Below are 15,417 nucleotides of genomic sequence, written 5' to 3' on the forward strand. Positions count from 1 at the left end.
GTAGCCCCGCCCCTCCATGTAGCCCCGCCCCCATGGCTGTAGCCCCGCCCCCACGGCGGTGGCACCATAGACATTTATACGTAGACGCCCCATCGAGATGCTGCGATACGTCAACGTCGCCGCCATATTGGATGTTCAAGACTGTAAACTAATACAAGTGAATGGACTCATGTTCATAAAGCATCTTTCTACAAAGAAATGTACGTTTTACGTCTCATTTATTCATTCACACACGCACTTTTTTCGTCCTTTTTTGTTTTTTATTCATCTTTTTTTCCTCTTTGTTCCTCTTTTTTTCATTTTTTTCCTCTTCTTTTTTTCCCTCTTTTTTCATCTTTCTCCTATTTTTTCATCTTTTTTTTACTCTTTTTTCCTTATTTTCATAAAGCGTTTTTCTACAAAGAAATGTACGTTTTACGTCTCATTTATTCATTCACACATACACTTTTTTCCTCTTTTTCTCTCTTTTTTCCTTTTTTTCCTTTTTTCTCTTTTTTTCTTCTTTTTTCTTGTTTTTTCCAATTTTCTTCCTCCTTTTTTCCCCTTTTTTGTCTCTTTTTTCATCTTTATTTCCTTTATTTCTTTTTTCTCCTCTTATTTTCTCTGTTTTTCCTCTTTTTTCCTCATTTTTTTCCTCTTTTTTCCGCTTTTTTCCTCTTTTTCTCCTTTTTTATCTTTTTTCCTCTTTGTTCCTCTTTTTTCATATTTTTTTCCTCTTTTTTCCTTATTTTTCATAAAGCATCTTTCTACAGAGAAATGTACGTTTTACGTCTCATTTATTCATTCACACACGCACTAATATACTTGGAAACAGTTAGGACCAAATATAATATATTTAACTTTCTCAGATGGCAAAAATAAGAACCTTATTATCATTTGTTGATGATTTGATGATTTAACAGATTTTTTCAGTTATTTAATTGTCTGAAAAATGGTTCAAATATGTTATTTTGTTATTTGAAAAATTTTAAATTTGCTTTGTTGATGAGAAAATATGTTTCTGTATTGTTCTTATTTTTGTGAGGGGGATATATATAGTTTTGTTCTCTATAGCTGATATAACATGAATTACTCCTATGTGGGATCAATAAAGTTCTTATTTTTACCATCTGAGAAAATTAAATATATTATATTTGGTCCTAACTGTTTCCAAGTATATTAGTGCGTGTGTGAATGAATAAAAGAGACGTAAAACATACATTTCTTTGTAGAAAGACGCTTTATGAAAATAAGGAAAAAAGAGGAAAAAAATATGAAAAAAGAGGAGAAAAAGAGGAAAAAAGAGGGAAAAAAGAGGGAAAAAAGAGGGAAAAAATGAGGAAAAAAGAGGAAAAAAAGAGAAAATAAGAGGAGAAAAAGGAAAAAAGGAAATAAAGATGAAAAAAGAGAAAAAAAGCGGAAAAAAGCGAAAAAAGAAGGTAAAAAGAGGAAAAAATAGAAATAAGAGGAAAAAAAGAGAGAAAAAGAGGAAAAAAGTGCGTGTGTGAATGAATAAATGAGACGTAAAACGTACATTTCTTTGTAGAAAGATGCTTTATGAACATGAGTCCATTTACTTGTATTAGTTTACAGTCTTGAACATCCAAGATGGCGGCGACGTTGACGTATCAGCAGCTCCGTGGAAGGAGGAGGAGACATGGATGTGGTAGCCCCGCCCCCCTGACCTCTGACCCCTCTCTGACCTCTCACCCCCCCCTGACCTCTGACCCCCCCCTGACCTCTGACCCCTCTCTCTCTCCAGTCCCGGCCCCGGCGGCGGCGGTCCTGCTGCAGAGCGACGGACGGACGGACCGGCTAGCGGTTAGCTGGCGGCGCGGCGCCGGCGCCTGCAGCGGCTACCAGGTGGGACAGGAAGTCTCTTCTTCTTCTGTGGTTCTGGTGGAAGCGGCGGTGAACTGACTCTCTGCTGTTCCAGGTGAAGCTGCGTCTGGTTTCCGGGGAAACGGTGGCGGCCCAGGACGTGGGGGCGGAGCTACGGAGCCACACCTTCCCCGGGCTGGTCCCCGGTAGGCTGTACCGCGCTGATGTCATCACGCGCAGCGGGGAGCTGACCAATCAGGCCTCGGCGCTGGGACGCACCGGTGGGTTAGCACGTTAGCGCGTTAGCACGTTAGCACGTTAGCACGTTAGCACGTTAGCATGTTAGCACGTTAGCGCTCAGTCCATAATTTATAAAACTAAGTCGTTTACAGCTCATTTGTTACGTGAGCTACTCATGCCACATATCTTCGGAAAGCTAAGATTCTTGTGACGTCGTAATATTTTGATAATAAAGTTGTAATATTACGAGAATAAAGTCATAATATTAAATATATTATAAATATATAAATATAACTTCACAAGATGCTCAATATTCCTTATTTTAACACAGGGAGAATAAGCTCTTCCTGTTAGAGTTCTCATTAATGATATTCTCATAAATGACGACTTTATTCTCGTAACATTGCGACTTTATTCTAATAAATTACGACTTTATTCTCGTAGCGTTACGACTTTATTCTCGTAGCGTTACGACTTTATTCTCGTAGCGTTACGACTTTATTCTCATAGCGTTACGACTTTATTCTCGTAGCGTTACGACTTTAGTCTCGTAATGTTACGAATTTATTCTCGTAACATTGCGACTTTATTCTAATAAATTACGACTTTATTCTCTAATGTTACGACTTTAGTCTCGTAATGTTACGACTTTAGTCTCGTAATGTTACGACTTTATTCTCGTAGCGTTACGACTTTAGTCTCGTAATGTTCCGACTTTATTCTCATAGCGTTACGACTTTATTCTCTAATGTTACGACTTTAGTCTCGTAATGTTACGACTTTAGTCTCGTAATGTTACGACTTTATTCTCGTAGCGTTACGACTTTAGTCTCGTAATGTTACGACTTTATTCTCGTAGCGTTACGACTTTAGTCTCGTAATGTTACGACTTTATTCTCATAGCGTTACGACTTTATTCTCTAATGTTACGACTTTAGTCTCGTAATGTTACGACTTTAGTCTCGTAATGTTACGACTTTATTCTCGTAGCGTTACGACTTTAGTCTCGTAATGTTCCGACTTTATTCTCATAGCGTTACGACTTTATTCTCGTAACGTTACGACTTTATTCTCGTAGCGTTACGACTTTATTCTCATAGCGCTACGACTTTATTCTCATAGCGTTACGACTTTATTCTCGTAGCGCTACGACTTTATTCTCGTAATGTTCCGACTTTATTCTCATAGCGTTACGACTTTATTCTCGTAACGTTACGACTTTATTCTCGTAACGTTACGACTTTATTCTCGTAGCGCTACGACTTTATTCTCATAGCGTTACGACTTTATTCTCGTAGCGTTACGACTTTATTCTCATTATATTATGACATTATTCTCGTAAATTGGTGGTAGCAGGTTAGCCGGCGAGATGCTAACTATTCTCTCCGCAGCTCCGGAGCCGCCCACCCACCTGTCCGTCAACCCCGGGCCGACCAATGACACGCTGGAGCTGCGCTGGTCTGGCCCCGCCCACGGAGACTACAGCAACTTCAGCCTGCGCTGGACGCCGCCCGACACCCTGACCGTAGGCCCCGCCCACCTGCGCTGGACGCCGCCCGACACCCTGACCGTAGGCCACGCCCACCTGACCGTAGGCCACGCCCACCTGACCCGCCTCCTGGTGGGAGGCCTGTTTCCAGGGCGACGCTACAACTTCTCCCTGGCGACCGTCAGCGGGGGCGGGGCCACGACAGGGGGCGGGGCCACGACAGGGGGCGGGGCCACGGCAGGGGGCGAGGCCACGACACGGAGCCAGGAGGTCCAGAGGAGCGTCAGGACAAGTAGGTGGAACCTACTTTATTCTCGTAACGTTACGACTTTACTTTCGTCGTGTTACGCCTTTATTTTCATAATGTTACAACTTTATTCCCGTAATGTTACGACTTTATTCTATTACGATTTTATTCTCGTAATGTTACGACTTAATTCCCGTAACGTTACGACTTTATTCTCCTAACGTTACGACTTTATTCTCTAATGTCACGACTTTATTCTCTAATGTTACGACTTTATTCCCGTAACGTTACGACTTTATTCTCCTAACGTTACGACTTTATTCTCTAATGTTACGACTTTATTCTCTAATGTTACGACTTTATTCTCATAATGTTACGATTTTATTCTCTAATGTTACGACTTTATTCCCGTAACGTTACGACTTTATTCTCCTAATGTTACGACTTTATTCTCGTAATGTTACGACTTTATTCTCGTAATGTTACGACTTTATTCCCCTAATGTTACGACTTTATTTTCGTAATGTTACGACTTTATTCCCCTAATGTTACGACTTTATTCCCCTAATGTTACGACTTTATTCTCGTAATGTTACGACTTTATTCCCCTAATGTTACGACTTTATTCCCCTAATGTTACGACTTTATTCCCCTAATGTTAGGACTTTAGTCTCGTAATGTTACGACTTTACTCTCGTAACGTTACGACTTTAGTCTCATAATGTTACGACTTTACTCTCATAATGTTACGACTTTAGTCTCATAATGTTACGACTTTAGTCTCATAATGTTACGACTTTAGTCTCGTAATGTTATGACTTTAGTCTCATAATGTTACGACTTTATTCCCCTAATGTTACGACTTTATTCCCCTAATGTTATGACTTTATTATCATAATTTTACGACTTTAGCCTCGTAATGTTACGACTTTAGTCTCATAATGTTACGACTTTAGTCTCATAATGTTACGACTTTAGTCTCATAATGTTACGACTTTAGTCTCATAATGTTACGACTTTAGTCTCATAATGTTACGACTTTATTCTCATAATGTTACGACTTTAGTCTCGTAATGTTACGACTTTAGTCTCGTAATGTTACGACTTTAGTCTCATAATGTTACGACTTTATTCCCCTAATGTTACGACTTTATTCTCTAATATTAAGACTTTATTCTCATAATATTACGACTTTAGTCTCTAAATATTACGACTTTAGTCTCGTAATGTTACGACTTTAGTCTCATAATGTTACGACTTTATTCTCATAATATTACGACTTTAGTCTCTAAATATTACGACTTTAGTCTCGTAATGTTACGACTTTAGTCTCATAATGTTACGACTTTATTCCCCTAATGTTACGACTTTATTCTCTAATATTAAGACTTTATTCTCATAATATTACGACTTTAGTCTCTAAATATTACGACTTTAGTCTCGTAATGTTACGACTTTAGTCTCATAATGTTACGACTTTATTCCCCTAATATTAAGACTTTATTCTCGTAATGTTACGACTTTATTCTCGTAATGTTACGACTTTATTCTCGTAATGTTACAACTTTATTCTCGCAATGTTACGACTTTATTCCCCTAATGTTGTGACTTTATTCCCCTAATTTTACGACTTTATTCCCCTAATGTTACGACTTTATTCCCCTAATGTTACGACTTTATTCTCGCAATGTTGCGACTTTATTCTCTAATATTAAGACTTTATTCTCTAATATTACGACTTTATTCTCGTAATGTTACGACTTTATTCCCCTAAGGTTACGACTTTATTCCCCTAATGTTACGACTTTATTCTCTAATGTTACGACTTTATTCCCCTAATGTTACGACTTTATTCCCCTAATGTTACGACTTTATTCTCTAATGTTACGACTTTATTCCCCTAATGTTACGACTTTATTCTGGTAATGTTACGACTTTATTCCCCTAAGGTTACGACTTTATTCCCCTAATGTTACGACTTTATTCTCTAATGTTACGACTTTATTCCCCTAATGTTACGACTTTATTCCCCTAATGTTACGACTTTATTCTCTAATGTTACGACTTTATTCTCTAATGTTACGACTTTATTCTCTAATGTTACGACTTTATTCTCGTAATGTTACGACTTTATTCCCGTAATGTTACGACTTTAGTCTCGTAATTTTACGACTTTATTCTCGCAATTTTGCGACTTTATTCCCCTAATGTTACGACTTTATTCTCGTAATGTTACGACTTTATTCCCCTAATGTTACGACTTTATTCTCTAATGTTATGACTTTATTCCCCTAATGTTACGACTTTATTCTCGTAATATTACGACTTTATTCTCGCAATTTTGCGACTTTATTCCCCTAATGTTACGACTTTATTCTCTAATGTTACGACTTTATTCTCGTAATATTACGACTTTATTCTCTTAATGTTACGATTTTATTCTGTAATGTTACGACTTTGTTCTCTTAATGTTACGACTTTATTCTCGTAATGTTACGACTTTATTCTCGTAATGTTACGACTTTATTCTCGTAATGTTACGACTTTATTCCCCTAATGTTACGACTTTATTTTCGTAATGTTACGACTTTATTCCCCTAATGTTACGACTTTATTCCCCTAATGTTACGACTTTATTCTCGTAATGTTACGACTTTATTCCCCTAATGTTACGACTTTATTCCCCTAATGTTACGACTTTATTTTCGTAATGTTACGACTTTATTCCCCTAATGTTACGACTTTATTCCCCTAATGTTACGACTTTATTCTCGTAATGTTACAACTTTATTCCCCTAATGTTACGACTTTATTCCCCTAATGTTAGGACTTTAGTCTCGTAATGTTACGACTTTACTCTCGTAACGTTACGACTTTAGTCTCATAATGTTACGACTTTAGTCTCATAATGTTACGACTTTAGTCTCATAATGTTACGACTTTAGTCTCATAATGTTACGACTTTATTCTCATAATGTTACGACTTTAGTCTCATAATGTTACGACTTTAGTCTCATAATGTTACGACTTTAGTCTCGTAATGTTATGACTTTAGTCTCATAATGTTACGACTTTATTCCCCTAATGTTACGACTTTATTCCCCTAATGTTAGGACTTTAGTCTCGTAATGTTACGACTTTACTCTCGTAACGTTACGACTTTAGTCTCATAATGTTACGACTTTATTATCATAATTTTACGACTTTAGCCTCGTAATGTTACGACTTTAGTCTCATAATGTTACAACTTTAGTCTCATGATGTTACGACTTTATACTCGTAATGTTACGACTTTAGTCTCGTAATGTTACGACTTTAGTCTCATAATGTTACGACTTTAGTCTCGTAATGTTACGACTTTAGTCTCATAATGTTACGACTTTAGTCTCATAATGTTACGACTTTAGTCTCGTAATGTTACGACTTTAGTCTCATAATGTTACGACTTTATTCTCATAATATTACGACTTTAGTCTCTAAATATTACGACTTTAGTCTCGTAATGTTACGACTTTAGTCTCATAATGTTACGACTTTATTCCCCTAATGTTACGACTTTATTCTCTAATATTAAGACTTTATTCTCATAATATTACGACTTTAGTCTCTAAATATTACGACTTTAGTCTCGTAATGTTACGACTTTAGTCTCATAATGTTACGACTTTATTCTCATAATATTACGACTTTAGTCTCTAAATATTACGACTTTAGTCTCGTAATGTTACGACTTTAGTCTCATAATGTTACGACTTTATTCCCCTAATGTTACGACTTTATTCTCTAATATTAAGACTTTATTCTCATAATATTACGACTTTAGTCTCTAAATATTACGACTTTAGTCTCGTAATGTTACGACTTTAGTCTCATAATGTTACGACTTTATTCCCCTAATGTTACGACTTTATTCCCCTAATATTAAGACTTTATTCTCTAATGTTACGACTTTATTCTCGTAATGTTACGACTTTATTCTCGTAATGTTACAACTTTATTCTCGCAATGTTACGACTTTATTCCCCTAATTTTACGACTTTATTCCCCTAATGTTACGACTTTATTCCCCTAATGTTACGACTTTATTCTCGCAATGTTGCGACTTTATTCTCTAATATTAAGACTTTATTCTCTAATATTACGACTTTATTCTCGTAATGTTACGACTTTATTCCCCTAAGGTTACGACTTTATTCCCCTAATGTTACGACTTTATTCTCTAATGTTACGACTTTATTCCCCTAATGTTACGACTTTATTCTGGTAATGTTACGACTTTATTCCCCTAAAGTTACGACTTTATTCCCCTAATGTTACGACTTTATTCTCTAATGTTACGACTTTATTCCCCTAATGTTACGACTTTATTCCCCTAATGTTACGACTTTATTCTCTAATATTAAGACTTTATTCTCTAATATTACGACTTTATTCTCGTAATGTTACGACTTTATTCCCCTAATGTTACGACTTTATTCCCCTAATGTTACGACTTTATTCTCTAATGTTACGACTTTATTCCCCTAATGTTACGACTTTATTCTGGTAATGTTACGACTTTATTCCCCTAAGGTTACGACTTTATTCCCCTAATGTTACGACTTTATTCTCTAATGTTACGACTTTATTCCCCTAATGTTACGACTTTATTCCCCTAATGTTACGACTTTATTCTCTAATGTTACGACTTTATTCTCTAATGTTACGACTTTATTCTCTAATGTTACGACTTTATTCTCGTAATGTTACGACTTTATTCCCGTAATGTTACGACTTTAGTCTCGTAATTTTACGACTTTATTCTCGCAATTTTGCGACTTTATTCCCCTAATGTTACGACTTTATTCTCGTAATGTTACGACTTTATTCCCCTAATGTTACGACTTTATTCTCTAATGTTATGACTTTATTCCCCTAATGTTACGACTTTATTCTCGTAATATTACGACTTTATTCTCGCAATGTTACGACTTTATTCCCCTAATGTTACGACTTTATTCCCCTAATGTTACGACTTTATTCTCTAATGTTACGACTTTATTCCCCTAATGTTACGACTTTATTCTGGTAATGTTACGACTTTATTCCCCTAAGGTTACGACTTTATTCCCCTAATGTTACGACTTTATTCTCTAATGTTACGACTTTATTCCCCTAATGTTACGACTTTATTCCCCTAATGTTACGACTTTATTCTCTAATATTAAGACTTTATTCTCTAATATTACGACTTTATTCTCGTAATGTTACGACTTTATTCCCCTAATGTTACGACTTTATTCCCCTAATGTTACGACTTTATTCTCTAATGTTACGACTTTATTCCCCTAATGTTACGACTTTATTCTGGTAATGTTACGACTTTATTCCCCTAAGGTTACGACTTTATTCCCCTAATGTTACGACTTTATTCTCTAATGTTACGACTTTATTCCCCTAATGTTACGACTTTATTCCCCTAATGTTACGACTTTATTCTCTAATGTTACGACTTTATTCTCTAATGTTACGACTTTATTCTCTAATGTTACGACTTTATTCTCGTAATGTTACGACTTTATTCCCGTAATGTTACGACTTTAGTCTCGTAATTTTACGACTTTATTCTCGCAATTTTGCGACTTTATTCCCCTAATGTTACGACTTTATTCCCCTAATGTTACGACTTTATTCTCTAATGTTATGACTTTATTCCCCTAATGTTACGACTTTATTCTCGTAATATTACGACTTTATTCTCGCAATTTTGCGACTTTATTCCCCTAATGTTACGACTTTATTCTCTAATGTTACGACTTTATTCTCGTAATATTACGACTTTATTATCATAAATTACGAATTTATTCTCGTAATTCCGGAACCTTCCGGAATGATTGAACCAGAACCAGAGGAATGATCAGAATGATTGATCAGGATGGTATTGATCAGAATGATTGATTGATGGTATTGATCCCCCCAGGCCCCGCCCCGCTCCGCTCCCTCCACTGCTTCCCTCTCTCGTCCTCCTCTCTCTCCTGCTCCTGGACTCCTCCCGTCTCCGACCTGGACTCGTACGAGGTGGAGCTGCGTCGCCACGACGACCGTCTCCGTGACGACGGCCGTCTCCGTGACGACGAGCGTCTCCGTGACGACGGGGAGCCGGTGTCGGCCCTGCGGCTGGCGGCCGGCGTCACCACGGTAACGCTGGACCAGCTGGAGGCGTACAGGAAGTACCGGGTCACGGTGAGAGTGTCGTCGGACGGGAGGAGGAGTCCGGCGGTGACGGAGACGAGTGTCACCATGATCGATCGTGAGGAAACACACACTAACACACACTTATATACACTCCTACACACACCGAACACACACTGAGGGGTCTGAGTCCGGGTCTGGGTCTGGGGTCCCCCCAGGGGTCTACGGGGTCTAAGCTGGTCCCCCCAGATCCAGATCCAGCAGTAACTGAACCTGAACCTCCAGAGCTTTGATCCCCGTCGCCATGACAACAGCTACTTCATCCTGGTCGCCCCAGAAACGTCTCCTCACTCCGTCCTCACCCCATAAATCACCCTGGAACCGGGACACGTCGGGGAACCGGGACACGTCCTGCGGCGTCCTGGTTCCAGAACCGGGACGCCGCAGGACGAGTCCTGGAGGGAAAGTTCCAGGTCTGAGCTCCTCAGACATCCAGGTTCCCACGGTAACGAGATGATGAACAGGCGCCACCACCACGACAACCAGGAACATCAGATCCATCCGGAACGATTTAGTCTCAGTCCAGGATCAGTTAAATAATCACTCAATGATTGCTGGTCCCGGCCACTCGGGGCCGGTTCTGAGGACTGGTTTGACCCGGTTTGAGCCGGTTTGAACCGGTTTGACCCGGTTTCAGCAGGCACTCCCTGGACAGGAAGTCTGCAGGTTCCTCTGGATCCTCTTCCATGTGTTTGATTGACAGCTTTGCCCCGCCCCCAGGTCCCCCCAGCTTTATTGACAGTTTAGAAAAACAATGTTTTTCACTTCGGATAGGGGGGGTCGAGGGATCCCTGCACAGAACATCCAAGTTCCAAGTGATCGCCGCGACTTTGTGGCGCTCCAAACTCGGAGGGTTGGGGGGGGGTTGATTAGAGGGAGGTGTGGTTAACAGTTAGTGTGTGTGAGCGGTAAGTCCGTGAACTTCTCTCAGAGCTGCTCTCAGCCAATGTCCTTGATGTTATCAGACGGCTCGGTCATTTCTGATCCAGGTCCACAGATGTTCCTGAGAGGGGAGGGTTAGTGGGGGCAGAGTCACCTTGTTTACATTCCACCAGGGAGATTGTGACCAGAGCGATCGGCCAAACCGCCCTGTCAAGGCCAGATTATAGAATCAACAATTATATTGCAAACAAACAGACTCAGTAATATTCCATCGGTAGACCAGGAATCCCCCTCCTCCGATCAGGATAAATCCTGCTATCATAAATCCAATTATGAAGCATCTTCAACGTCCTCGACAGACAGAATCACCAAACACAACGGTTTCCAATGTTTCCAGGAATCCATTGTGTATCCAGATAAAAACATCCCATGGGGGCAGGAGGGCTCCCTTACCCCCTGACTTCTGGTTGTGCTGAGAGACCAGTTAATCAATTAGTGAAAAGTGAAAAGAAGAGAATCTGAAGACGAGACAGGACAAAAAGCAGTAGCAGGGCAGATAGATAAGGGAGAGGAGCAGAAAAGCGTCCGCCTTTGCCGAGAGACGGAAGTGTTTGATTGACAGCTCTGCCCCTCCCCCAGGTCCCCCGGCCCCGCCCCCCAGCGTGTGTGTTTGATTGACAGGTTGTTACAGCTAAGCTCCGCCCCCAGGTCCCCCGGCTCCGCCCCCCAGCGTGCGTGTGGGAGAGAGGTCAAAGGTCACGTCGTCCTCCATCTTGTTCCGGTTCAACTGCTCCTGGTTCAGCGACGCTAACGGAGCCGTGAGGTTCTTCTCCGTGGTGGTGGCCGAGTCCGATGGTGGGTACAAGTACTAGTACTAACTAATACTAGTACTATAACTAATACTAATACTAGTACTAATACTAGTACTACTAATAATACTAGTACTAATACTACAACTAATACTAATACTGACGCTAACGGAGCCGTGAGGTTCTTCTCCGTGGTGGTGGCCGAGTCTGACGGTGGGTACAAGTACTACAACTAATACTAGTACTAGTACTAATACTAATACTAGTACTAATACTAGTACTAGTACTAATACTAGTACTACAACTAATACTACAACTAATACTAGTACTAGTACTAATACTAGTACTACAACTAATACTAGTACTAATACTAGTACTACAACTAATACTAATACTGACGCTAACGGAGCCGTGAGGTTCTTCTCCGTGGTGGTGGTGGAGTCTGACGGTGGGTACAAGTACTAGTACTAACTAATACTAATACTACAACTAATACTAGTACTAACTTATACTAGTACTAGTACTAGTACTAATACTACTACTAATACTAGTACTACAACTAATACTAGTACTAATACTAGTACTAGTACTACAACGGTGGGTTACTTCACCCTCACTTCTGTCTGGGCTTTACCCAGATCTGCAGTACTGATACATGTACTAGTACTTACATGAACTAGTAGTACGAGTAGAACTAGTACTACTAGTACTACAAGTACTAGTAGTACTAGTAGTAGTTCTACTAGTTCATGTAAGTACTAGTCCTACAAGTACTAGTACTTACATGAACTAGTATACTACTACTAGTACTACTTTGTTAAATGTACTACTAGTAGTAGTAGCACATTACAGTACTAGTAGTTGTTCTAGTACTAGTTTTACTAGTACTAGAACAACTCATACTAGTACTAGTTGTATATTTAAGTACTAGTAGTACTAGTAGTACTAGTACTACTAGTACAAGTACAACTAGTACTAGTAGTAGTTAACTAGTTAGCTAACTAGTTAGTTATCTAGTTAACTAGTTAACTAACTAGATAGTTAACTAGTTAACTAGTTAGTTATCTAGTTAACTAGTTAACTAACTAGATAACTAACTAGTTAACTAGTTAGTTAACTAGTTAACCAGTTAACCGTGTCTCCTCTACCAGGCAGGGAGCAGGTCCAGCCGGAGCAGCTCCACCCTCTGCCCTCCTACCTAGCTAACTAACTAGTTAACTAACTAGTTAGTTAACTAGTTAGTTAACTAGTTAGTTAACTAGTTAGTTAACTAGTTAACCAGTTAACCGTGTCTCCTCTACCAGGCAGGGAGCAGGTCCAGCCGGAGCAGCTCCACCCTCTGCCCTCGTACCGCGACTACATCTCCAACTCCTCCATCAGGGTTTACCAGACGGCCTACTGGCCCAGCCGCTGCCCTCAGGACGCCGACGCCTCCGCCGCTCAGGTAGGACTGTAGCCCCGCCCCCACCTGTAGCTCCGCTCAGTTCTGAGACAGGGATCCGCAGGTATTCGTAGGAGAGGGGAGGGTTAGTGGGGGCAGAGTCACCTTGTTTACATTCCACCAGAGAGATTGTGACCAGGAGCGATCGGCCAAACCGCTCTGTCAAGGGCAGATTATAGTCAATATAATCAATAATTATATTGAAAAACAGGCAGCCCAGTAATGTTCTGTCTGCCTTTAGTCTCTGGTTCATCAATGGCGACTCCAATCAATTATTATTATTATTATTACTATTATTATTATTATTATTATTATTATTATTATTATTATTATTATTATTATTATTACTATTATTATTATTACTATTATTATTATTATTATTATTACTATTACTATTACTATTATTATTATTATTATTATTATTATTATTACTATTATTATTATTATTATTATTATTATTATTATTATTATTATTATTATTATTATTACTATTATTATTATTATTATTACTATTACTATTACTATTATTATTATTACTATTATTATTATTATTATTACTATTACTATTACTATTATTATTATTACTATTATTATTATTATTATTATTATTACTATTACTATTACTATTATTATTATTATTATTATTATTATTATTACTATTATTATTATTATTATTATTATTATTATTATTATTATCATTATTATTATTATTATTATTATTATTATTATTATTATTATTACTATTATTATTATTATTATTACTATTACTATTATTATTATTATTATTATTATTATTATTATTACTATTATTATTATTATTATTATTATTATTATTATTATTACTATTATTATTATTATTATTATTATTATTATTATTATTACTATTATTATTATTATTATTATTATTCCCTCCCCAGGTGGTGGAGGTGAACCTGGGCGCGGGGGGGGACCGCCTGGGCGGGGCCTGCCACCGTTACCATGACGACGAGGTCTACCTGAGCGACAGCTACGGCAGCTTCTGTGACGGACCGCTGAAGCCCAAGACGTCATACAGGTAGCTAGCAACACGCTAACGGCTAACGTGGGGGGAGGGGGGGGGGGGATTTACCTGGGGAACAGACCAACAGGTGTGTGTGTGTGTGTGTGTGTGTGTGTGTGTGTGTGTGTGTGTGTGTGTGTGTGTGTGTGTATATAAATGTGTGTGTGTGTGTGTGTGTGTATATGTGTGTGTGTGTTTCAGACTCAGCATCAGAGCTTTCACCAGACTGTTTGATGATGATGATGATGATGATGATGATGATGATGATGATGATGATGATGATGGTGCGTGTATATGTGTGTGTATATAAATGTGTGTGTATATAAATGTGTGTGTGTGTGTGTGTGTATATGTGTGTGTGTGTTCCAGACTCAGCATCAGAGCTTTCACCAGACTGTGATGATGATGATGATGATGATGATGATGATGATGATGATGATGATGATGATGATGATGATGATGTGTGTATATGTGTGTGTATATAAATGTGTGTGTGTTCCAGGTTGAGCATCAGAGCTTTCACCAGACTGTTTGGTGATGATGATGATGATGATGGTGGTGATGATGATGATGATGATGATGATGATTATGATGATGATGATGATGGTGTGTGTGTGTGTGTGTGTATATAAATGTGTGTGTGTGTAAATGTGTGTGTTCCAGACTCAGCATCAGAGCTTTCACCAGACTGTTTGATGATGATGATGATGATGATGATGATGGTGGTGATGATGATGATGATGATGATGATGATGATGATGATGATGATGATGATGATGATGATGATGTGTGTATATGTGTGTGTATATAAATGTGTGTGTGTTCCAGGTTGAGCATCAGAGCTTTCACCAGACTGTTTGATGATGATGATGATGATGATGATGATGATGATGATGATGATGATGATGATGATGATGATGATGATGATGGTGTGTGTATATGTGTGTGTGTTCCAGGTTGAGCATCAGAGCTTTCACCAGACTGTTTGATGATGATGATGATGATGATGATGATGATGATGATGATGATGATGATGGTGGTGTGTGTATATAAATATGTGTGTGTATATAAATGTGTGTATAAATGTGTGTGTGTTCCAGGTTGAGCATCAGAGCTTTCACCAGACTGTTTGATGAAAACAACAGAGAGTTCACTGAGCCGCTTTTCTCTGACACGTTCCTGTCGTCACCGCTCCGGACCCACTCAGGTGAGATTAGTTAGTGCTAGTAATAGTTAGGG

General features: G+C 38.7%; 1 protein-coding gene across 1 annotated transcript in view; it reads left to right on the forward strand.

Moving 5' to 3' along the window:
• Positions 1 to 15,417, forward strand: part of ptprb (protein tyrosine phosphatase receptor type b) — a 135,183-nt gene that overhangs the window by 107,025 nt on the left and 12,741 nt on the right. Inside the window, exons 21-28 of the mRNA XM_061715181.1 lie at positions 1,742 to 1,842; positions 1,916 to 2,081; positions 3,432 to 3,821; positions 9,736 to 10,065; positions 11,598 to 11,744; positions 13,003 to 13,142; positions 14,057 to 14,193; positions 15,279 to 15,385. Coding sequence (XP_061571165.1) covers positions 1,742 to 1,842; positions 1,916 to 2,081; positions 3,432 to 3,821; positions 9,736 to 10,065; positions 11,598 to 11,744; positions 13,003 to 13,142; positions 14,057 to 14,193; positions 15,279 to 15,385 — 1,518 coding nt within the window. The remainder of the gene's footprint in view (positions 1 to 1,741; positions 1,843 to 1,915; positions 2,082 to 3,431; positions 3,822 to 9,735; positions 10,066 to 11,597; positions 11,745 to 13,002; positions 13,143 to 14,056; positions 14,194 to 15,278; positions 15,386 to 15,417) is intronic.

The sequence above is a fragment of the Cololabis saira genome, chromosome 23 (assembly GCF_033807715.1).
Source record: "Cololabis saira isolate AMF1-May2022 chromosome 23, fColSai1.1, whole genome shotgun sequence".
Classification (NCBI taxonomy): domain Eukaryota; kingdom Metazoa; phylum Chordata; class Actinopteri; order Beloniformes; family Belonidae; genus Cololabis; species Cololabis saira.